Source organism: Quercus lobata, chromosome 2 (assembly GCF_001633185.2).
Source record: "Quercus lobata isolate SW786 chromosome 2, ValleyOak3.0 Primary Assembly, whole genome shotgun sequence".
NCBI lineage: Eukaryota > Viridiplantae > Streptophyta > Magnoliopsida > Fagales > Fagaceae > Quercus > Quercus lobata.
The window spans coordinates 1,964,412-1,987,589 of NC_044905.1; the positions used below are offsets into that span (position 1 = coordinate 1,964,412).

A 23,178-nucleotide genomic window follows, 5' to 3' on the forward strand; every position below is an offset into this window, starting at 1 on the left:
TGTGAATAATGACGTAGGACCCAATAATGCATTGGTATGCGCGTTTGTGTTTTTGGCTCGGTCGTGAACAGTGTTGTAAGACCCAGTAAAAAATGCAAACACTGAAAACGCTCATTTGCCACAATCTAAACTCACGCCAAGTGTCTAATTATTGAAAGTTTTTTGGTAGGTGATTTTTTCCAAAGGTGTAATCATCTAATAAGCCAAAATGAATATAAGGACATTACACAGTGAAAATTTGAGAACATGATCATAATATTCAAAATCCTATTAGCCAATTCAACTTAATTAGAAAGCTTATCTTTATTTTAATGGTTGAGTTACAAACTTCGTTATTATTAAGACTTTCTAAAAATATCAAATTTTCTCCCTAAGACTCTATTTGGTTAAAGGATGAAAAATATTAAAAAGATGAAAAAATATATATGGATGAAAAACTCATTTATTTAGTTGAGAATAAAATAAAATAACAGAAAATGTAGTTTATAAATTTATCATAGGTATGTATCATGAATTTCTTTTGTTGTTTGGTTTGATATTTTTCTTTAGTTTTTTTTTTGCTTGAGTATGAAAATCATTAAGTATTGTTAGGTTTTTATCATGGGTATATATATATATATATATATATTTTTTTTTTTTTAGAAAGTGAGGAGAAAGATATCTATATTTTTATTCATGATCCAGGAAGTCTTTTTGCTAGCTTTCGGTAAAGTTATCTGCTTCCTTTTCTCCATAATTTGGAGTAAATTTGAGTTTGTATATCACATCTGGTATATTTGACTGTATATTAATGCCTTGATTTTGAAATTAGATGATATGTCTAATTTTGATTGCTTATGATCATATTCACATTAGTGTTTTTTTTTTTTTTTTTTTCCTGATGAACCTTGCTCTATGTTATTTCATTAATAGTAGTGTAATAGGGTATGCCATGAATTTTCTTGCACTGGAATGATGATGTTACATAATTGCACTCATTCATTTGCACATCCTCATGACTTTTGTTGTTTGGTTTGATATTTTTATTTATATTTTTGTTAGAGCTGAGTTGAAATTTTGTAATGGGGGTGAGTTTTGTCTTTAGTTTCTTTATTTGTTTGAGTATGAAATGATAATGATTGAGTGTGTTTGTATGTGATGTGGGGTGAGTATATGCAATTGTGGGGGTCTTAAGTTGTAATTTTTGTACTTTAAGTAGATAGAAAAGGTTTTGTAATTGATGTTAAATGAAAGAGATAAAATATGTCACTAACATATTATACTTGACTCTCTAATAGGTTCACAATCTCTAAAGAATATTGATTTAAATGTATACTACGGTGGACCCCTTGACAATCTTGGAGAGATTGACGGATTCCCATTTAAAGGGCCGGGTATCGAATGCTACTACATGATGATATTTCGCAGAACTCCAATCATCAGTTTCATTGTATTACCAAAATAACTGCTTATAGTCTTGTGGCCAATGAGCTTTGGCTCAAATGGCATTTCCTCCTCTTGCAATAATGGGTGAAGGGTGAGGTTGTAGTTTCAAAACCCATGGGGTGCATGGGTAACTTATCAACTTGGGGGAACAAAAAAAAAAAAAAACAAACAAACAAACAAAACCCAGCTTGTAGTCTTTTTATGTGCGTGTGAAGAGAAATGATAACCCACAAGCTACAAAGAATGCTTAAAAAGGAATGGTTTCAGCAACAAGCTCACTTGGACAGATATACTGGCAAAATAACATGATTTGTATCATACTTCAGCATTTCTGGTACTACATAACTTCCCCCCTCCTTCAGCATCCTACTCCGCCTTCAAATTGACATTAGTATTACTTGACACAGCCAACAAAGAATTCCTAGAAAAACCATTATTAATAATTATTATGAGTCCTAGTCTTTCTAGGAAATGGTAATTTAGGAGGTTTAGTCCTTCTATGAATATTATTGCAATAGCCTAAGTATTCAATAAATGATAGAAATATAAACATTGAATTCAATAACATTTCAGCCCTTCATTTTAATCTTAAAGGGTGTGTTTGCATTCTTTTTCCTAAGCGTGATTGGTTTGCCTACAATTTATCTTACGTTGTGTCTTTTTCTATTCACTATTTTCACACCAAGTAGCCATCAAATGGGGGTATCGCTACAAAGCCCCTGTTTGGGTAGTCTATCCCTGGCTAGTCCATCAAAGCACCAGTGGTTATTTGGCAAAAATTGGTCTGATTCCTTCAAAGAATCCCTCTTCAGGCTTACATTTGTTGGTTAGCTATGTAGGACAGATTAATTACCAGGGATAGACTAGCAAAATGGGGTGGTTATGTATTGGAAAGGCAAGAGCTTGCTTGCTATGTCTTCTAGGCTGGGGCTTAGTGCTGTGATTTTTCATGTATACAGGCAAAGAAATGCAATCTTGCTTGGGAATAAAGTCAGCTCAGAGGAGCAGCTTGTTGCTGTCATTAGAAAGAATGTGAAAGCCAGGATTCAATTCAAGGGCCCTTCCCTAATTCTAGAAATCTGTAGATTTGCAATGGATGGTATACTCCATCACAATTAATGATGTAGGATTTGCTACACACATATGAATGGCTTCATTTTAATTTGTAATGTATAAGATGATGATTCCCATGTAATATAATGACACTAAACTCTAAGTGGAAGACAATTGTATGTAGCAATTGAAATTTCATGGGATTTCAAAGTAGCCTTAATGAATGAACAAAAAAAACTAAAAAAAACTAAACAAAAAAAGTGAGGGACTGAAACTTCAACACAATCACATGACAGAAAGTTTTATGAAGAAGAGATTTTTATTACCGCAATAGCAACCGGTAACAATGGCCAGATTAGTAGCATAAGTAGCACATATAATTGCAAGACCATGAACGTTTCAATGCTTTGACACCAACCCAACTCCTCCACCAACAATCCCAGCCCAAATCCAAAAAAAAAACAGGTCAATTTCTCAAATTGTCAACACCAACTAAATTCCTTTACTTTGAGCCTAAGTTCCTAAACCCAACTGAACCCAGTATAGCAAATTGGTTTAGAAATGTTTCACTTGTTTTCAAGTAAACAGAAATATAAAACTTAAATTCAATACCAAATAAACTCCCTTTAATCTCAGCCTAATTCCCTAAACCCAATGAACCTAGTTTAGCAGTATGATACAAATAATTGGTTTCACTTGTTTTCAGGTAAAAAGCACCAAAAATATTTCATTTACTCTGACCCTAATACCTTAAACCCATCTGAACCCAGTATTGCAAGTTGGTTTAAAAAAAAAGGGTTTCACTTATATTCAAGTAAACGGAAACATAAAACTTAAATTCAATACCAAAAACACTCCCTTTACTATGAGCCTCACTCCCCAAACCCAACTGAACTATAGCAAATTGGTTTAGAAATAATGGGTTTCACTTATTTTCAAGTAAACAGAAATATAAAACTTTAAATTCAATACCTACACTCCCTTTACTCTCTGAACCTCACTCCCCAAACCCAACTGAACCCAGTAAAGCAAATTAAATCCTCAGCAAATATAAACAAACCAAGAAACATAATCCGATTCCACAGCAAATATAAACAAACCCAGAAACCCAGAGACATAATCCGATCTCAAAAAACAACAAAGCTTCGATCTTTTTTAACAGTTCTATTAGAAATTCAAAACAGAAACCAAAATAGAAAAAAATGAATTGAAACCAAAGTTTCTTTGATTTTTCCCACTGTTTCCCGACAACCAAACGGTGAAAGTGAAACACACTTTGAAGCAACTCACCTTTTATTTTAGTTTTGAGAAATGGCGTAGATTGAGGAACTCAAAGCTCTGTGAGTGACAGTGGAGACTTTATCAAACCTCTGTACACCTCGCTATGCTTTTTCAAATCTTTCGTGCTAGATGATGAATGTCAAATGGACTGAGTGAGAGAAGAGGGTGATCGGCGAAGTGATGAAAGTTTGACGGAGTGGGAGAAGAGAGTGAGTGAGAGAGGGTGATTGGCGAAGTGGGTCATCGGTGAAGTGATGAATGTTTGACGGAGTGGGAGAAGAGGGTGAGTGAGAGAGGGTGATCGGCGAAGTGACGAATGTTTGACGGAGTGGGAGAAAAGGGTGGGTGAGAGATGCGCTGAAGTGTGAGAGGGAAAGGGTGAGACTGGTTTGGTTTGTGTGACAGAGACGGTGAGTGAGAGAGTGGACACTTTAAGAGTGAGGCGTTAATTTTAAAAAAACCCCTATTTGAAACCGAGTCTCTAAGACTCGGTTTCCCGATCTTCCACGTGGTCCAACCACGTCACAGCCAGAGGTCCACGTGGACCTCTTGCCACGTCAGGTTTGATCAAAACATAAAAACCGAGTCTTAAAGACTCGATTTATAGGTCCAAAATCGAGCCTTTAAGACTCGAGATGTTACTTAGTAATATGATTAGCGAACTAGACCTACTAAATAAATGGATAGGAAATTATGGCTAATTACCCATTTCGTCCATGTCTAGGTGTTAGGATTTCTAAATTAGCTAAAAAAAAAAAAACCGATAAAGTGTTTTGCAAGGTACACAAATCCATTTGCATTTTGGGTTTTTAAAATAATTGGAGGAAAAAAATTGACAACCCAAGTTCAATTAATAATCAAGTTTCTCAAATAAAAAAGGTACAATAATTGGAGTAACCAGTCCAAATAAAAAGGGACTATAATAATTAGAGAGCTCAGAACAAAGAAAAAACTCAGGCGTTATTTTGAAGTTGAATTGAATTTAACGACAAAAATTTCAAGTCCGACTTCGATTAAGACAAATTGCCAAATTGCAAAAGGTTGGAGATGCTTTGGTTTGGAAGTACACAGATAGAAATGTTGAACGGCGTCGTTTTCTCTAGAACAACTTACGCCATTCATCATCGTCATCATCATCATCAAAACCTCGGCCAGAGTCACTGCTTCTCGTCATCTCTCAAGGCAACTATTTCTACATCCTCTTCTCTATTCCTAAAATTTCTCAAACTCAAAAACTGTGTTAAAAAAAAAAACAACAACAAAAACAAAAAATCTTTGAACATAACTAAACGGGGTTTTCCTGTGCTTGCACGTGCGCCTCATTACACAGACTGCTCAGCTCCCAACAAAACATCGCCGTTACGCCACGACGATTAAAGCCACTCAATCCTCGGATGCTCATAGTCATGGGTGATATACCTTTTCACTTTTAACTTTTTTTCCTTTTTCATTATGCTTGGTGATTTTTCTTGTAGGAACCCAGGTTAATTTATTTATTTTTGTTCGCACTTTTGTTAAAATAAAATTTGATTATTATTATTATTATTTTTCAGTTTCTAGGACCGCACCATTACTGAATGACATATGCAATTAAATTCCGATGGAAAACAATCACTTTCACATTGATTATGTTTTTATTTTTATATTTTACCATTCACCGTCACACATAGCACTTGATACTACTTTTATTATGTACTAATCACAAGATTTACGACTTAAATACATTAGAGTGTGAAATTGGGTTTGTCTCTAGACTTATTGATTGGCTAATTCAACATAACGATGTGCCTTTTTATTAGGTTATTGGTCAGTGCACTTCTTTTTTTATTTTTTATGAAAAGACAAAGAACTTCGTTCAGAAATAAAAGCAACAAATACATTATGGAGAATAGCTTGTTCTAGAAAACAAAGACTCTCTTCAATCCAAACTGAAAAATTATCAATGTCCAAAGCATGTTGAGCTAAAAAATTTAAAATATGATACTTAAGGATTTGTATTGTAGTTAAAATTTACACTTGAAAAATAAATAAAATCAAACTATACATATTCACCTTTAATTTGTGCGCCTGTGCAAGTGAATTATTGACAAGTTTATTTTTCTTAGGAAAAATGTAAGTGCATTATAACTCATAATTGAATATTCTAATACTATTCCTTAATTTGTGTCATTTGGGAAATTTTCTAATAGCTACTGTTACATCGAATATAATTCTGGCATAGAGTTAGTTTAGCATACCTAAAGATATACCATAATCTGAATCAATTAGAATGCGTATAAAATGCTGAGCTGAGTCTGGAATTTAAGCATATATATATATATATATATATATTTTAACATCTAGTCTAGATATATAAAGAGACTAGTAGCTATATTCAATTCCAAAATAAATTTACAAGACCTTAACTAAAATAGATTTCTTTATTTAGGTTAGTTTCTTAATTTTGTCCTGCAACTTGGGGTTAATGCTAGAAGTTGTGTTTTGTTATTAATGATATTAATGTCATTCTGTTGATGCAAAACTGATATTTACATCAGTCACATTGTAATTGTTTTGTTTATTCATTAATCTACAAAAGATTTTGAAAATTTTCTGCTCAATAATAACAGGGAAACATCTGGATTGCCTGATATTAGTTGGGAAAACGTTGGATTCAATCATGTGACAACAGATTTTATGTATGTTATGAAGTTTTCAGCAGATGGCGAGTTTTTGTCTGGTGGTTTACAACGTTTTGGGAACATTGAATTGAACCCAGCATCCTGTGTTTTGAACTATGGCCAGGTTATTAACTCTAATGATTGCGCTTTTTGCCTCTCTTTCACCTGGATTTATTGATCTTTGGATTTTGATGCAAACATATTTTCTTTTTTAATTTATGATAAATGGCTGCCATTGGTGCTGTCTGAGATTCTTATGATCAACTTCATGTGCTCTTGCTGAGTTACTGTTGTTTTTTGATTTGGACTAACTATAACTCAGCACAATTTTCTCCAAAGAAACTTGGTGGAAAACAAAAAAATAAATATAAAATAAATCTAAGAATCAGCACTATGGTTGCTTGGAGTCAGCACCAAGCAAGGTTAGAAAACCTAGGAATCAATACTAAGCTATTTGAAAAGTTCCAATATAAATTTTATTCATGAATCATAAACTTCTCCATTGGAGCACAGTAACAAACTTATATAGGCTACTAGGTCTAAACTCAAACCCTAATTGACTTGGGGTGTCTTGGGCCAAAGCCTAATTATTGAATTATGAAAACACTAATAATCTAATAAGATCTAAAATAAAATCCAATGTATCAATGGTAAAATACAATTAAATAAAACTAAATCAAAATTATCTTTGTGCTCCTTGATCAAACTATTTCTTCGAAATTTCAAATCATGGATATTCCCATAGTATTCTTTCTCATGATACTTTTTACTTTTTTGGGTATAGATGACAAGATTTTTATTACTTGAAGATTATGAAATTTGTTTTATGTGAAATGAAAGATAATTGTTTTATATATTCATATTCATATTAGTGAATTTTCATTGGGATAGAGTATGACTTTGGGTAGAATAGAATGGCTGAAAAAAATACATGTGGCCGATGTTGATTATTTTGTTGAGGATTTATAGTCGACCCCAAAATTTTGGGACTAAGACTTGATTGTTATTGTTATAAGTGCATATTCATGGAGACTCTGGCCAATTTTCTTGCACTATATGGTAAACTTAAACTAATGGGTAGAGGGTGATCCATCTACTGCAATGCTTTGTAGCCTGATTCCCTACCATATAAGGTCCATTCGTCCTTAATAAATCAAACTTTTAGATTTTGTTTGTAAGTTTTCAAGAATCATAAATCAGCCAAGTGATTATCATTATCTTAACCATTTCAAGGATTGTATGTATTTCGGACAGTATGTAATAGGGAGCCAATTATAGAGCATAAGACTCTTCTGTTTTCTGTCCAGAATCATCATCTCTGATATAATTGGATGCTTCCTCTGAGATATGCAATTTATTTTCTTGTTGCTTTCATAAGTATGGACCATAAACTTTGCAGTGTGTGATTTATGTTTGCCTAAGTATTGCATTATGTTCTGTTTCACTTTACAATGTGCGCTTTTAGCCATCCTTTATAATTGTCTTTATGTTTCTAGGGAATAATTGAAGGTCTGAAAGCACACAAGAAACATGACAATTCTATTTTACTATTTCGTCCTGAGGAAAATGGCTTGCGGATGAAAATTGGAGCAGATCGGATGTGCATGCCTGCACCAACTATTGAACAGTTTGTGGAAGCTGTAAAAGTTACTGTTTTGGCAAATAGACGATGGGTAATGTCACACTATGTTAATTCTTAACAAGATTTGTTTCTTTGGTTACATATTAGGAAAAGTTTTACTTGCAGTATATGTGCTGTATTGGTCCAGTAATAGGACTCAATGCCTTACTGCAGGTGCCCCCTCCACATAAAGGATTTTTGTACATTCGACCACTACTTATGGGCACTGGACCTGTTCTCAGTCTTACACCAGCTCCTGAATTCACATTTTTGATTTTTGTTACTCCAGTTAGAAATTATTTTGAGGTATGTGTTATTTGTTTTGGTTGCATACCTTCAAAACAATTGAATGGCAGGCATTATTTTGGAAAGTCCAGGTAATGGTACTAGCATATTTGAGGTTGAATATTAAATGGAAGAAACATGCAAGTGCCACAATCTGGGATTCAACCATGAAGAATCTACTCTATTAAATGAACATAAAACATAAACCTTATGCAATCTCTGTCCAATGATTCACTTAACTAGTTAACTTTCAAAAGGCAAATAATGGGGTGTTTATGTGTGTGTGAGAAAAACTTCACAATGTTACCCCCTCATGTTTCTTTACAACACCTCAATATTATGACTTTGTCGAATAATTTTTTTTTTTTTTTATAAGATATTTTCCATCCCTGATTTTTACACCCTTTTCATTTTTATTTGTGATTCGATGCCATTAACATGTTTTGACTTCCTGTGATGGTGACAGGGGGGTTTGAAACAACTTAACTTGGTGGTTAAAGAAGAAATTCATCGTGCAGTCCCTGGTGGAGTTGGAAGTGTAAAAGCTATAGGAAATTATGCTGTGGTAAGCCAGTTTTTATGTGGCACTTGGTTTCTGATTATTTAAATCCGGTCTTTCATTCCAGTTTGCAGTTTGACTGTTTTGCAAATCAACAATGCCTTCTCCTGCCCAGTGTGAAAAAACTGATATCAAATACTAAAAGGTTTCTTGCCACTCGTTGGTCAGATAAAGTGATCCTTCCCACTGTGTGTTTTGCCTAGGGTGGTCATATGGTCTACATTAGGACAAATTCAATTTGCTTCTTTTTCCATGGATGAAGAGATTTGATTCAAAAACCATTTGGGTTCAGGTTATATACTTTTATCATAGATGAGCCCATTGATTAAGGAGTTCCTTTCCTTAGAACTTGTTATCCAAAAGAAAGAAGAAGAGGAAGAAGAATGTTTTTCCTTCTTAGGATATTCTAATTTGCCAAAGCCAAAATAGCTCTTTTCTGCAGGTTTTGAAGGCACTGATTGAAGCTAAAGCGGATGGTTTTTCTGAAGTTCTGTACCTTGATTCTGTTTACAACAAATATCTGGAAGAGTAATAAGGATTTGGAATTGTCAGTTTCTTGACAATCTCATAAAAGTATTTCTGGCAATATCCTCACATTATATTCTCCAAATCAAACTAATTGAATATCAAGTGCACCAAGGAAGCTTAAACATCATCTGTTATAAGGGCCTTTGATGCATGTAATCTCACATTTGGTATCAACCAAAGAAGATTTGCCTGCATAAGAGGTTCTGGTTTTTTTATTTTTTTTTATTTTATGTGGCCTGATGTTTCTAACATAAATTAATGTTAACACTAGAACCTTTGTATGTTTCAGCCATAAATCTTCCAATTGGCCATAACTTTCACTTCAAATTTCTTTTTTTTCCTTTTTCATCATTATTTCTTGTGCTGCGTTGTTATTGATATCTGTTGGAGCAGGAACAAGGTTGATTGTTCGATACTAAAAATGTATCTTCATATTGAAACATTGATCCTAATTTCTGTTCATTTCTTTTAATCATAATGTGTTTCAGTGATAATGATATTACAGGATAGAATAATCTCTACTCCAGTTTTAGGATGGACAATTTTGCCTGGCGTTACTCGAAAAAGTATTATTGAAATTGCTCGCAGCCAAGGGTTCCAGGTTTGTATTATAGGTGACAATTAATGATGAGTAGGTGATTATTGGATTTTTCAAACCTCTCTAATCTACTTATTATCTCACTTGTTTGTGAAGAATTTGGAGAGTAGTTGTTAAAGTGAATATGGGGAATCTTTTGCTTTGGTCCAACCTTAATATTTTTGGTTTAGTGAGTGGTTATTAGTATAAAATAGTTCATCTGGAGCAATTTTAGTCTTACGATGCAAAAATGAGCTGTTGTCTGATACACCTAGTACACTGGCATCCAACATTGTTGCCCTCACATGAATAAGTAATAACCCTTTCCCCAGGACGTTGAGTCAATTTCAAAAATATTTTGTGAAGTTGTTACCTCTTGTCAAGGTTGGGCAGTGGAGGCTTTAATAGTCTTTCTGTATGAATTCATGTGGTCTATCTGGAAGGCTTGTTGCTTGAGTGCTTTCAAGGACTCCAAATCCTTTCTCATATAGCTAACAATATAATCATGAAAATCTTAGTGAAAACTCTAGTAAATTGTTGTTGCCTCATGGTGGACACCTTAGTCTGAATGACCTCTCTAATGACAATTGACTGGAACTGTAATATTATCTTGTTTCCGTTTATCATCTTGGATTTATTGTACACGGTTACTCTCTCTCTCTCTCTCTCTCTGCCACACACAATCTTCCATCAATAATGAAGTTACCTTTTAACTTTTTAAGAAATAGTTAGCTTAATAGGGTGCATCAGATTGGGTGGTTACAAGCATATTCTATGTTCTCTTGCCAGTTTCTTATCTTATGGGCCATCCTTCCAATGAGGTCCGTAAGTATCAAACTGGTGTCTGAACTCTGAAGTGTGAGGTTATCATAAGTATTTTGTACAATATGGAGACCATATTTCTCTCTGTCAAAGTTTGGAAGTATTGAAGAGAGAAATATGAAGACCATATTGCAGAAGATCCATCCATGAATTATGTAATTCTACAAGCAGACTTAACACCTAGTAACTTGTCCCCACTCATATTTTTTAAGTTCCAAAAAAATCTACTTGTTGCTTCTTTACTAATTGGTAGCAGTGACTTTCCTAAGTTTCCTTGTTTTACTGTTTGTTGTATCTGCATCCCTTTAATGTTCCTTGAATTTTTTTTTAAATAGATCTGGTTGATTACTCGGGTCCTTATATTACATGAACAGGTTGAAGAGCGGCTTGTGTCAGTTGATGAATTGCTTGATGCTGATGAAGTCTTTTGTACTGGAAATGCCATTTGTTTGTTGCCTGTTGGCAGCATAATTTACATGGGTAGAAGGTAGGCTCCACTGTGGTATACCTCGTTATGAAATCTAAATTCCTTTAGGCAAAACTTAGATATAATTCCTTATGTGCTACACATTTCCCAATTAAATTCAATCATATGGTTGCATTGTCCAATAAGCCACATGGTTGAATTTAACTATCGTTAGGAGACGATAACAACATTTGTGCCACATGGTTGAATTTAGAGGGGAAACTTAAGATATAACACTTGAGGAGTTGTACCTAAGTATTGTCCAATTCTTTTCATACGCTTGTCCCTAAATATCATAGGTCTTGTCTATGGTTGCAAATCTTCTTTGCTATAATCTCTAATTATTGTTATTGTTCTGGTTGGTGGGGGTCTTCTGCAGGGTGTTGTATGGAGAAACTGGTGTGGTCTCTCAGCAACTTTTTTCGGCCCTTTCAAATGTACAGATGGGTCTTACGGAAGACCAAATGGGCTGGACTGTAGTCTTGGAGTAGAAAGGAAGAACCTTGTCAAATTTAACTTGCCAATTTTAGGAATAAATTTCTTAAAACATAAATTTCAATTTTTTAAAACACCACTTATTTTAAGGTATAATTGTATACAATTACAATTGTGTTGTGAGAGGTAAAATGTATCAGGGCAAAAAAGTATTAAGGGTAAAAATCTAAAAGGTTAAAAAAAATTTTGATCCTAGGGTTGATATTCAAAGTGAATTTTTCAAGTTCCAATCTTAACTCTTAAAAGTAGTAATGCATGGTGCAATAGCCTGAATCTGAATCCATCTGAAATCTTCTCTCTATGAGGCATATTACTTGCACAATCATGGAGGGTGGAAACAGTAGCTACTATGGCATAATGCATATAGAATATCAGATTCAACCAATAATTATAAGGTAGAACAGTGTCCAACTCAGATAGTTGCGAAGCCATGCAATTATGGCTGTATTGTCCAATCCCATGACCACATAAGGAAAATGTTCATAGTTTTTAGAGTAGACTGCTTGATTAAGAATGCTGACGTGAAATTTGGCATAAATTATGTACAAGGATGGAAATTTTGTATTTATGCCATAATGATACCCTACTTATTTAAATTAAACACCTGACAAGTAATGAACCAGGAACAGTAACCTGAGAAGATGCCCACTAAATGATTTGTGGCCGTTAGAGATAGGAAAAGTCCCAAACTAGAGATGACTGTAATTTTATAAATCATTTTCTAGATTTTTATTCAATCAATTTGGATTGCATCATTTTCGTGGAGGTGTATCATCAATCAATTCTTTTACTTCTGACATCTGGATTTATTTGTGATGGTCAGACTCATATGAATAGGGCCCAAAATTAACTTGAAAGATACCAAAAGCCCAGTTCACTTGTTCCTTCTGGAAACCAGAAATTCAAATCTTGTGGTTGCGGCAGAGCTTATATATATATATATATATATATATATAAAATTTGATTTTCTATATTATTCGATGCTCTCTTGGACAGGCTTTTAAGGAGAATTACTTGATTTTACTAGTAGTCTAAAGTTCTTGAAACATTTGAATATTTGCCATTGCAATTTTATTAGGTTAATTCCAACATCGTTTGGAAGCCTCACTCAAATTGCTGATATAATACTATCAAGTAACAATTTTACTGGGTTAATTCCAGTATCTCTTGAGAGCTTCACACAAATTACTTATTTGGATTTAGGTGAAAATAAGTTTATTGGGTCTATTTCAGCATCGCATGAGAACCTTACACAAATTACTTATTTGAATCTAGGTGAAAACAAGTTTACCGGGTCAATTTCAACATCACTTGGGAACTTTACAAAACTTACTACTTTTTGATCTATCATATAATAGTTTTAGCAGTGTGTATCTATTACCACTTTTAAATTTTAGGTGTTTTTGACATATGTATAAAACTAACAATTTTTAATTATTAGTGAATATTTCAACAGGATTGTGCCATTGTCACTATTGAACTTGTCGAATCTCTCAATTTTATACCTTCAGATCAATCAACTTGTTGGTCCCTACCTATAATCAGGTAAGTGGTTTGAATTTACTATAGACATTTTTCTTCCGATAAGACTACTGGGGCCTATTAATCAACACTCCTTGGGACCATTATTTTTCCTCACTATTGCATCAAATTGGACTACTTTAACTCTTTGAAATTACTCCGTTGCTTGTGTGCGTGCAAGCTTGTGTTGCTTGATGTATCCTGTTGTTGAATTTTGCTCCAATTCAATTCTAAACATGATCTCATCTTGCATTAGATTTGTTGCTTTGTGTTTCTCATGCGCTGTATGTATTTTTTTGCATTTGATTTGTTACCTCAAACAAAAAATGGAGCATTAATAACCTTTTGACCACCGAAGACCTTAAATTGAATACGGTACCTAGTGCCTAACCACTAATAGTAGTCGCACTGATGAGTGTGAATTTGTGATGTCCTCCAGAATGGCACTTCAGCTTTAACCTTATCTGATCCAAAAAGCTTTGGATGTGCATTGCCAGCTCCTTCCTGTCCATTCAATACTAATAAACAAATTTAAACCTCACTGCTTACTTTCTTTCCCCATATGAATTATTAAAGCATGGATGTTGTTCCGTGTTTAATACTATCTCCATATTTTTTTTTTGGCACTTTCTCAACCCATCCCTTTACCCTTTCATTCCATCGATCTTGTCTGTCCCTGTTAATATATTTTCACTTCTAGTTCCTTCCTATACTACTCTGCATAAGAAATCTCAAGTAGTGAATCAAACACCACTGCTTTTGAAGAGGAAGAATGATTCAAAGAATAAGCGCAGGCTTTGGCAATCTGGTTCAATCGTTTCGAGTTGCTTCTTCTTCCTCCAAGGTTATTTTACATATCATCAATCTTTGACATCTTATTATTTGGTTTTAGCAAGTCTCTTGCATGACTAATCTTTACCAAGTTGTTGCTTAATTTGTGTTTCACAAAACTTTTCTCTTTCACTCCTCTTTCTCTTTTAGTGTTCATTACTTGTCAAGAAAATATTTCACGCATATATATATATATATATCTTCATCTCATATTATGTAGATTTCACATTGTCATAACTCGTAAGAGCGGCACATGTGAGAAGAATAATACATATATTCAATACAAAACAAAATTATCCTCAATGGTCTTATTATAAATTTGGTAGGTTCAGTGTGGTGACTTGGCAGCACATGGCATATATAACTCATTGGTGCTTGGCTGTTTTTTTTGCCACATGTAACGTAAACGGAACATTTTTGAGTATTTACTAGATTAGTCGTTGTACTCAAGCTGCATGATTCAGAAAAGAAATATATGTAAAAGACAAACCAGCATGTAAGATAACGATGCCCTCTGTTGAAAATTATGCAAAATCTCACACGTTAGTGAGATTGTTAAAAGAAGGATCACGTTAACGAATATTTTTAGGACAATTGTTAATAAATTAAATTAAGAAAGTTTTAACATCACTTTCATAAAAAATATAAAAAACTGTCAGTAAAATATCAATATCAAATAAAATATTTCTAAAAATGATTTATAAACTAATGCTTTTAGAGTATTTATTAACATTTCCCTCAAAAGAAATAGAATTTGTTCGTGAAAGGATAAGGTTTTCACCGCACTCGTTTGAAAAAATCTCCTACGTTGAGATTTTTAAAATCATCAATATATATTGATTAACAAGTCACAAAAATTATTAAAAAAATTATATAACTAAAAGTAGGTACACTTGGGTTGTCCATTCATGCTTCTGTAGAAAAGGGAATCTCTTTAATATTATCCATTTATTCTGTAGAAAGGAAAATCTTTCTTCTTCTTCTTTATATTTTTGAATAATTAAAAGGGGCAATCTCAGTCCATAACTTTATAGTATATATATTGGATAACATCAAACATACACCAATTATTTTTTAGATAGTAATCTTAACCAAATATCTAAATTAGCTGTCAAGAGTTTTGTGACTGACCCATCTTTGTCGCCCATAATTTATATTCTTTTATAAATGAAAAAGTTGTCATCTACAAACACAACACCACACGCAACAATCAACTCTTATTGCCATTGATGTTTTGTAATTTTTGTTTTTTTGTTTTTTTTGTTTTGTCTTTAGCAATAGCTTGTGATGTTTTGTGATATATATATATATATATATATATATTTTAGTTTTGTCTATTAGTTAGTGTCTAATAGACCTCACACATATAATATATTAAAACAGTAAGTTTCATTTTCATAAATAATTGTATTGTAATGTTTTAAAAAATAATAATTTTATGTATTTTTTTTGGTTGATGGTTTATTAAATGAATGTTTATTTGAAGTTTCATTTTTTTTTTTTTTTTTGGTTTATACTTCTGCTCCCTAACTTCAAGTCCTAACTCCGTCCCCGATTTTAACGTATAGAGACATTTAGGATTCAAAATATCTTTTATATATATATATATATACACTCTTTGCTCGTTGTACCTACCAAATTAATAAAAAATATATATATCTAGACTAACTTGTCGAATTGTCAATTTTGGGATAAACTAGTGGTTTCCTGTTTCACGTTTACAAACAAAACAGCATATACAAATGGATGGAAAATACTTTTATATTCTATACACTAATATATCAGACGTGTGCATTATGCGCCCCTTATAATATATGTAGAGCTTAGTACTGCCATTGACTCTCTGACTCGTGAGAGGGAAGGGATTTAAGATAGATTGAGTGTAAAAAAAATTATTAATATTAAATTTTTAAGAGTTGTTTGGCAAACCAATAGAATTGGTTTAATTGTAAGGGGTAAGATCCCCTCCCGTTTAAAATCCTCCATTTATCTCCTGTTTTTGTCTAAATGAGTGATATGTGGTCAACAATACATCCAAAGGTTAAAAAATACCCACGAATTTTCTCTTTGTTTTTTGATCTTTCTTTCTCTATTTCTTTTCGTCTCTCTCTGCCCCTCTCTCTCCAACATCGTCACAGTCGCATGAGAATCAAAAGCACAAAAATCATAACTTGCCAGAGAAAAAGAGAAAAAGCAGACAATAGATGAGGAAATCCCATCAGGCCATCACCAAGTCCTTTTGCTCTATTCCTTTCAATGACTCTCGTGACCTTAGAATCAACTTAAAAAGCTCAAGAACTCAAACCCTTTTTGGTACAAGTCATGGGTTCCTCCTTTGGGTCTTGCCTTGAAGAGAGCGTGAAGAAGAAAGAGCCTGAGAACCCAGTTGTTTATTCCAAAACTTGGTGCTCGAGAGTTCAGATCTTTCTCATTTGATATTTTGCTATTAGTTTTTCTTTGATTTTGTAGTGTTTGATGTTAATTGTTAACCTTTGGATGATTTTTAACCTTTGGATGTGTGGTTTGTCACATATCACTTATCTAGACAAAAATAGGAGAAAAATGGAGGATTTTAAATGGGAAGGGATCTTACCCGTAATTGTAATTCATCCAAGTTGTCTAGGGTCTATTTAAATACAACTTATTTTATCGGAAATTAAAAATTTGTGGACGGTATATAACAGTGTATTTTGTCTCTGTACAGTAAATTCATGTGCATAAACAGTGTAGGTTACTGTTCATTCACGCTGAAACAAAAAAAACCCGCAAATGCTGAACTTAAAATGCGGATCCAAATGCAAACGCTGAACTTACCCTTTTGTTTTTGTACCAACTTGACAGTTCATTATTTGTTACATAACATGTATTAAATAAGTTAGTAATTATCTGTTAACAATTAAGATTAAGTATTTATGATACCCAAACAAAAGTGTAATAATTCTCCATATAACCTAACCATGAAAAATCAGTATCTGATGCATAAAAAATAGAAAAATAACCAAAAAAAAAAAAAAATTGATTCTTTGAAGAGATGAAAATATTAATGATATGAGTTTTATTTTATTTTATTTTTTTGAGGGATAAAAATACACATACATACAGAAGATGAGCCAACCACCCCTGGCTCTTGGCCCTTGGGCTTCATAAAAAAAATCGGTATGAGACATAGGTGGTCCATTTTGTGGTAGATTACTCTTGTAGGTATCTAGATTACAATAAAAATACTAGTACTTTGAACTTTGAAGAGCTGAAAATATTAATGATATAAGGTTTTTTTTTGCTTGGAATTAATGATATAAGTTAGTAACTATAAAAGTAACAATAAAGAAAAATACACATACGTACATAAAGATGAACCAAGTAACCAACCACCCTTAGGCTTCACCAATCAAAAAAGAAAGAAGAAAGAAAAAGAGATATGGTGGTCCATTTTGTGGTAGATTACTCTAGAAATCCTACAATATTGGAACCCCTAAATATACGATTTAATAAATAATTTAATTGTTTTTTGATAGTTTCTCGACCCAATCTATACCGACTCTAATCCTATTTCAAGCTTTGTCTAGATTATCAAATTATATAATGATCCAAAATTAACTTAACTGTGTTAGGTGATAGGTAACGCTAAGTCTCTCCCTCCAATTTTGGTATACAATTAAAAAGAACAAACACGTTTCACACTGTTGCAACTACATTACTGTTTCTGGTCCATCATTTTTTTTTCCCTTATAATGCTTCTTGTTCATCTCATTATTCATTTATAACTGGCTGCTTGGTTCTTAGACCCTCTCCATTTCTGTATTACCATATCTAAAAACTCTCAATTCTATTGCTGGGGTTACCATGATTTCAAGGAGTGTATGCTTTCGCAATTTGCTTCAATCTCTTCGAGCTACTTCTTCCTCATCCAAGGTGTTTTTTTTTTTAAGCTTTGACATCTTATAATTTAATCGCTATTGCTATTGTTATTGTTATAATTTCTTTGTTTTTGTTAGGCAGATATTGTTACACGTTTTTATTTTTTTTTTTAAACGTTTGCAGAAGGTTTTTCTGGGTGAAAGAGTCTTATGAAATTATTTTCTTTGTACTTTCTTTCATTCTTTCTTGGTGTTCTTTGATCATATATAAGCTATTCTATCGTTCAATTTTAATGTTTTGGTGATTGATTAATTATCTTCTTTAGTACCTCTAGTATTTTTTATTATTTCGGGGAGCATATTGTCTACATAATTCTAACCATCCATTTCTTCCCTCAGAATAGAAACCCCTCAACTAGTTTGTCTCTGTAAAGATACATAAATGTTTGAGATTATAACAATTAAATTAAATGACCATGATCATTGGACGTATCATACTCCCAAAAAAAAAAAAAAAAATCATCAATTCGTAGTTCGTACATTAGATAGTCTAGTCAATTATATTTTCTTATATAATAATAATATACATTTTTTTTTTTTTTTTATGAATATATATAACATGTTGTTCTCTCTTTGCTCGATTCAAAGAACGGTTTAAACGTTTCAAAAAAGAAAAAAAGAAAAAGAAAAAGAGAGAGAATGGTCCAAAACGGGTTCATAGGGGCCAATATGTAGTCTGGGCCGGGATAGGTTCGACTTACAAGAATAGGCTGGGTGTAGATGAATGTGGTTTGCTTATTGATTGGGTTGGGTGTAGGTTTGTGTTGTTTAATACACCTATTTGATACCAGATCACTTCCCAATATATATATTAGTGTTACTACTTACTATTGAGCCTGAAAAAAAAAAAGTCGTAGAAAGGAACTAAAAAAATGATATTAATAACAAGAGAACCATTAATAAGATAATGTGGGATATTCATTAAGAAAAATGCTAATGTAATTTTTTTTTTTAAAAAACATACAAGAGGAAATGAGGTTTTAACATAAAAACAAATACTTATTAACAATTAATTTAATTGGTGTTACATTAATAACATAATAAAAAAATTTATTTGTTAATCTTTTTTTTAATTAAAATTTGGCACGTCGATTTGAAATCTCATTTCACATAAAATTGAGTCCTATCTAGAGATCCTGCTTAGGAAACCCGCCTTTATGTGAGAGAAGATAATACTGTTGTACAATATAATTTTTTAAGATTTAAGTCTTTCTTCTTCTTCTTCTTTTTATTTTTTTATTTTATTTTATTTTATTTTGCGTTTTGAGAAAATATAAATAAACAAAAATTAAAAGTGAAAAGCTAATCCAAATAGATTTGAATTCAAATTTCAAAGTTCAAAGCCGAAGCATTAATAGAAATGTGAAAGAACATACATAAGGAGAACATGACGTGTTAATGTGTACATTTTGTAGATTGGATGTTACTATGGATTTTCATCTCAGGCTTCATCTTCTCTGCAACAAATGTGCGAACCATCTATTTATCGGTAATTGCATTAAACTAAATTAGTCCCTTGTGTTACAACATTATGCAAATGCTTTAGTAGGTACATTTATCCTCATTCAAATACACACGTCCTGTGGTTTCATCCGGAATTTTCTACCAAGTGAAAAAAAAAAAAAAAATGGAACTCTTGTTAATGTTTTTGACCCTTTTTTTCTGGTTTCTGCTTTTCTTATTGAGAATTGGCAATTTCAGAGATGATGACTACGCTGATTTGGACTGGGATAATCTTGGATTTGGTATAATGCCAACTGATTACATGTACCTTATGAAATGTTCTAACGGAGAGGATTTTGAACAAGGTCAACTTAATCGTTATGGAAACATTGAGTTGGGCCCTGCTGCTGGAGTTCTGAATTATGGGCAGGTAAGCTGCAAGTGATCTCTTTGTTACAATATTCAAATCTTTGCATGCTAGCTACAATACTTTGGATGGAACTCTATTATCTAATACAAATTCTGAGTAACTTGAAGTTGAATCATTTGGTTCTAATTGTCTGAGTAGGAAGCTTTATACTTATAAGTCTTAATGGGTATTCAGTGTCATGTCATTTAAAATTTTAAATGATATAGCACTCTATATACTGTTAGATTGAGGAAATAAAATTTGTTTCCAACCGAATATGGTGACATGACCACTTTGAAGTAACGAAAGTGACCATGCTCAAGTTTCAAGTCTTGACTATATTATCACTAAAACATTGGTCCAACCCATTGGTGAAGTTTCATATATGGAAAATTTGAAAAAGTTTGGGTCACCTTAATCATGCCTTAAATGCATGAAGTAGTCACTGTTTTTGAAGGAAGACATGTCCAATGAATTGAAATGGACTTTTTCTTAGAGCTGGATAACAAATAAGAGGTGGAAAGAAGTTGAAAAATGAAAAAAACAAGTAACTCAATTAAAAAACTGCAGCCTATTTTACCCTTACATTGTAAATCCTATGACTATGAGAAACTTATAATCATGTCAAAAATCTGAACAGGCAGTGTATGAAGGTACAAAAGTACATAGGAAAGAAGATGGGCGGCTTCTTCTCTTCCGTCCAGAGCAGAATGCGATTCGCATGAAATTTGGAGCGGAGAGAATGAGCATGCCATCACCCTCCATTGATCAATTTGTAGATGCTGTGAAGCAGACTGTCCTAGCCAACAAGCGTTGGGTAATCCTCTTCTATCTTGAAGAAAATGCTGAACCATTAATTCTTTATGAGATTATTATTTCTTTAAATTTATACTATCTTTTTAATATAATATATATGTGGATGATTATGATGATCAGGTTCCTCCTCCAGGAAAAGGGTCTCTGTACATTAGGCCTCTGCTCATGGGAAGTGGTCAAATATTGGGTTTGGGTGCAGCACCTGAATACACTTTCCTAGTATATGTTTCCCCTGTTGGCAACTATTTCAAGGTGAAGGCATTTTTTTGTTTTCTAATAAAAATCTTATGTTGTCTCAATCTCACTACTAGTGTTCTGCAGTATGCTTTATCAACTACAATATGCCATGCATTTTTTTTTCCATTTTAAACTCTGGTTACTTTATAAGGGGATAAAGTAAAAGAAAAAAGTTGAACGTGTGACAGACTACAATTGGTAGAATGTAAAGTGGAATACTTAAAATGTGACAAAGATGTTTTATTTCTTTAGCTCCTACAAAGTGTAAAAGGATTTATCAATTATGTTATCTTGGTTTATAATCAGGAGGGTTTTGCACCCTTGAACTTGTATGTTGAGAAAGAGTTTGATCGTGCCTCTCGTGGTGGAACTGGAGGTATCAAATCAATCACCAACTATGCCCCTGTAAGGAAATTATTCTCTCATGTAACCTAAGGTTTTGCTGCATTAAGCATTATTGTCTAACACATCATTGTGTTTGAAAATTGTAGGGTTTGAAAGCATTGACTAAAGCAAAGAACAGAGGATTTTCTGATGTCTTATATCTAGACTCAGTGAATAGGAAAAATATTGAGGAGGTCTCCTCTTGTAACATTTTTATTGTGAAGGTATTTTTTTTTAGAATATTTTAAGTTCAATCTAATATGTTAGCAAGTTTTTGTCTTGATGGAATTTAAGGAAAGGGAAACTATAAAACTCATTGGATAAGCCTTGAAAGATACTATAAAACTCATAATTTCCAAGGATCAAGTAATGAAACTTGAGATTGGATAAGGAGCTATTTGTAATATAATTAACCATATTGATACAAATGGGATGTAGATGACAACTTATCGCTTAGGCATCATAAATGGAACCATTCAATTTCCCCATTAAGATTAAGCAACCTGTATTTGATACTTGTTCACACTTACTCCATTGAAATTTTTACAGTCCTAAATTATATTATCTCCCTTTGTATTCTTATAATTGGTAAACTGTAAACCTCATGCATGCATTTTCCAATTTTCTAGGGCAATGCTATTTCAACTCCTGCAGTAAATGGGACCATTCTTCCAGGAGTCACCCGTAGAAGCATCATTGAGATTGCTCTTGATCATGGTTACCAGGTGATATTCTTGTACCACTAAATGACAGCTTGAACCTGATTTTCTTAATTAAACTTTGAAGTAATTCCAACTCAGAAGGGCTTCCATTAAAAAATTAAGGCCATTCTTCCCTTTGTACATGTGAGACTTATGCATGACTAGGAACTTGAAGTTTCTATTTTTGATGTTTCTCTTTGTTGCTAAGATGTGAACTCTTTACTCTGTAGAGTTTTTGTCATGGAATTCATTCTATTTTCTTCTAAAAATAATTAATTACTACTTGTTTCAAATGTTTAAACTGATAGGAAATGGTTAGTTTAATTATTTAACCATTATTCTAATATCGTTTGTAATTTGATGCTAGGTCGAGGAACGTGTTATTCCTATTGATGAATTGATTGATGCCGATGAAGTTTTCTGCACAGGAACTGCTGTTGGTGTTGCTTCTGTAGGTAGCACTACGTATGAAGGGAAAAGGTAATTAACAGTATATGGCTTATTTGTTTATTTGCTGAAAGATGGTTAAAGTATAGTGATGACTAGAAAAATTGAAGTTCTGAAAAACTTTTAATAAAGAAATAAGCTAAAAAGTTAAAAGAAAAAACTATTCGCAAACACACCAGTGTGATAGAATAAGAAAGAGCCTTTTGAAAACAAATGAGTACCTTCAGGGTGCATCCCTCTGATTATTGATCATAATTGTTGCAGAATTTATATTAATACTGCCAATATCTAACTTATGTAACTTATTTATATGCAGGATTAAATTTAAAACGGGTGCTCAGACTGTGTCCCAGGAGCTATACTCAACCCTTGTAGGAATAAAAACGGGTTTGATTGAGGATAAGATGGACTGGATAGTAGAGATAGAATAGTGACTATACCAAAATATTGTCAAAATTGTTGCTCTTTGGAACAGAATTTGTAAAAATAAACCAATTTCATAATTCACAATCTATATATCCAAAATTGAATGTGTTTGGTGTTTAGCATTGATTTGTTCCATAACAAATTAAAGATCAAAAAGTATTTTGGCAACAAATCTCCCCGTCATATGTGCTCCTCTTAGCACGTGAGCCTTTGCAAATCCATCAAATCTCTCACTCACATGTGAGTCTCTTTCCCATCAACCTTAGCAAGTACA

General features: G+C 32.9%; 2 protein-coding genes and 1 long non-coding RNA gene across 5 annotated transcripts; 2 read left to right on the forward strand and 1 right to left on the reverse strand.

Annotated features, from left to right (window-relative positions):
- Window positions 1-1,277: 1,277 nt before the first annotated feature.
- LOC115978109 lies at window positions 1,278-4,162 on the reverse strand. The gene is made up of 2 exons (XR_004088645.1): window positions 3,769-4,162; window positions 1,278-1,846 (listed from the first exon to the last, which is right to left on the reverse strand). It is a non-coding gene; the product is annotated as an uncharacterized LOC115978109 (long non-coding RNA).
- A 522-nt stretch (window positions 4,163-4,684) lies between these two features.
- Window positions 4,685-11,987, forward strand: LOC115973043 (branched-chain-amino-acid aminotransferase 5, chloroplastic-like). Its single transcript, XM_031093284.1, is given in 10 exon segments — window positions 4,685-4,941; window positions 5,090-5,169; window positions 6,369-6,543; window positions 7,916-8,092; window positions 8,215-8,346; window positions 8,792-8,890; window positions 9,327-9,435; window positions 9,901-10,013; window positions 11,186-11,298; window positions 11,657-11,987. Coding segments are annotated over 10 exon segments (1,245 nt in total). The 5' UTR covers window positions 4,685-4,806; the 3' UTR covers window positions 11,769-11,987.
- A 1,787-nt stretch (window positions 11,988-13,774) lies between these two features.
- Window positions 13,775-23,028, forward strand: LOC115973061 (branched-chain amino acid aminotransferase 1, mitochondrial-like). 3 transcript variants are annotated; one of them, XM_031093305.1, is made up of 10 exons: window positions 13,775-14,137; window positions 19,457-19,530; window positions 19,743-19,914; window positions 20,534-20,710; window positions 20,830-20,961; window positions 21,253-21,351; window positions 21,438-21,554; window positions 21,960-22,055; window positions 22,399-22,511; window positions 22,795-23,028. In XM_031093305.1, exons 1-10 carry the CDS (start codon window positions 14,066-14,068, stop codon window positions 22,907-22,909), a joined length of 1,167 nt encoding a protein of 388 aa, XP_030949165.1. In that variant the 5' UTR covers window positions 13,775-14,065; the 3' UTR covers window positions 22,910-23,028. The 3 variants fall into 3 exon arrangements, with proteins under 3 accessions (XP_030949165.1, XP_030949175.1, XP_030949170.1); XM_031093310.1 differs by lacking the exon at window positions 13,775-14,137 and adding an exon at window positions 17,757-18,036 and having other exon boundaries at window positions 22,795-23,018; XM_031093315.1 differs by lacking the exon at window positions 19,457-19,530 and having other exon boundaries at window positions 13,875-14,137; window positions 22,795-23,018.
- The last annotated feature ends 150 nt before the right edge of the window (window positions 23,029-23,178 follow it).

Excerpts from the sequence above, each read along its gene's own strand:
- LOC115973061 (XM_031093305.1), top strand. The coding sequence starts at position 14,066 with ATGATTCAAAGAATAAGCGCAGGCTTTGGCAATCTGGTTCAATCGTTT. Across the intron at positions 14,138-19,456 it reads TTGCTTCTTCTTCCTCCAAG|ATTGGATGTTACTATGGATT; the intron begins GTTATTTTACAT and ends TACATTTTGTAG. Across the intron at positions 22,512-22,794 it reads ACTACGTATGAAGGGAAAAG|GATTAAATTTAAAACGGGTG; the intron begins GTAATTAACAGT and ends ATTTATATGCAG.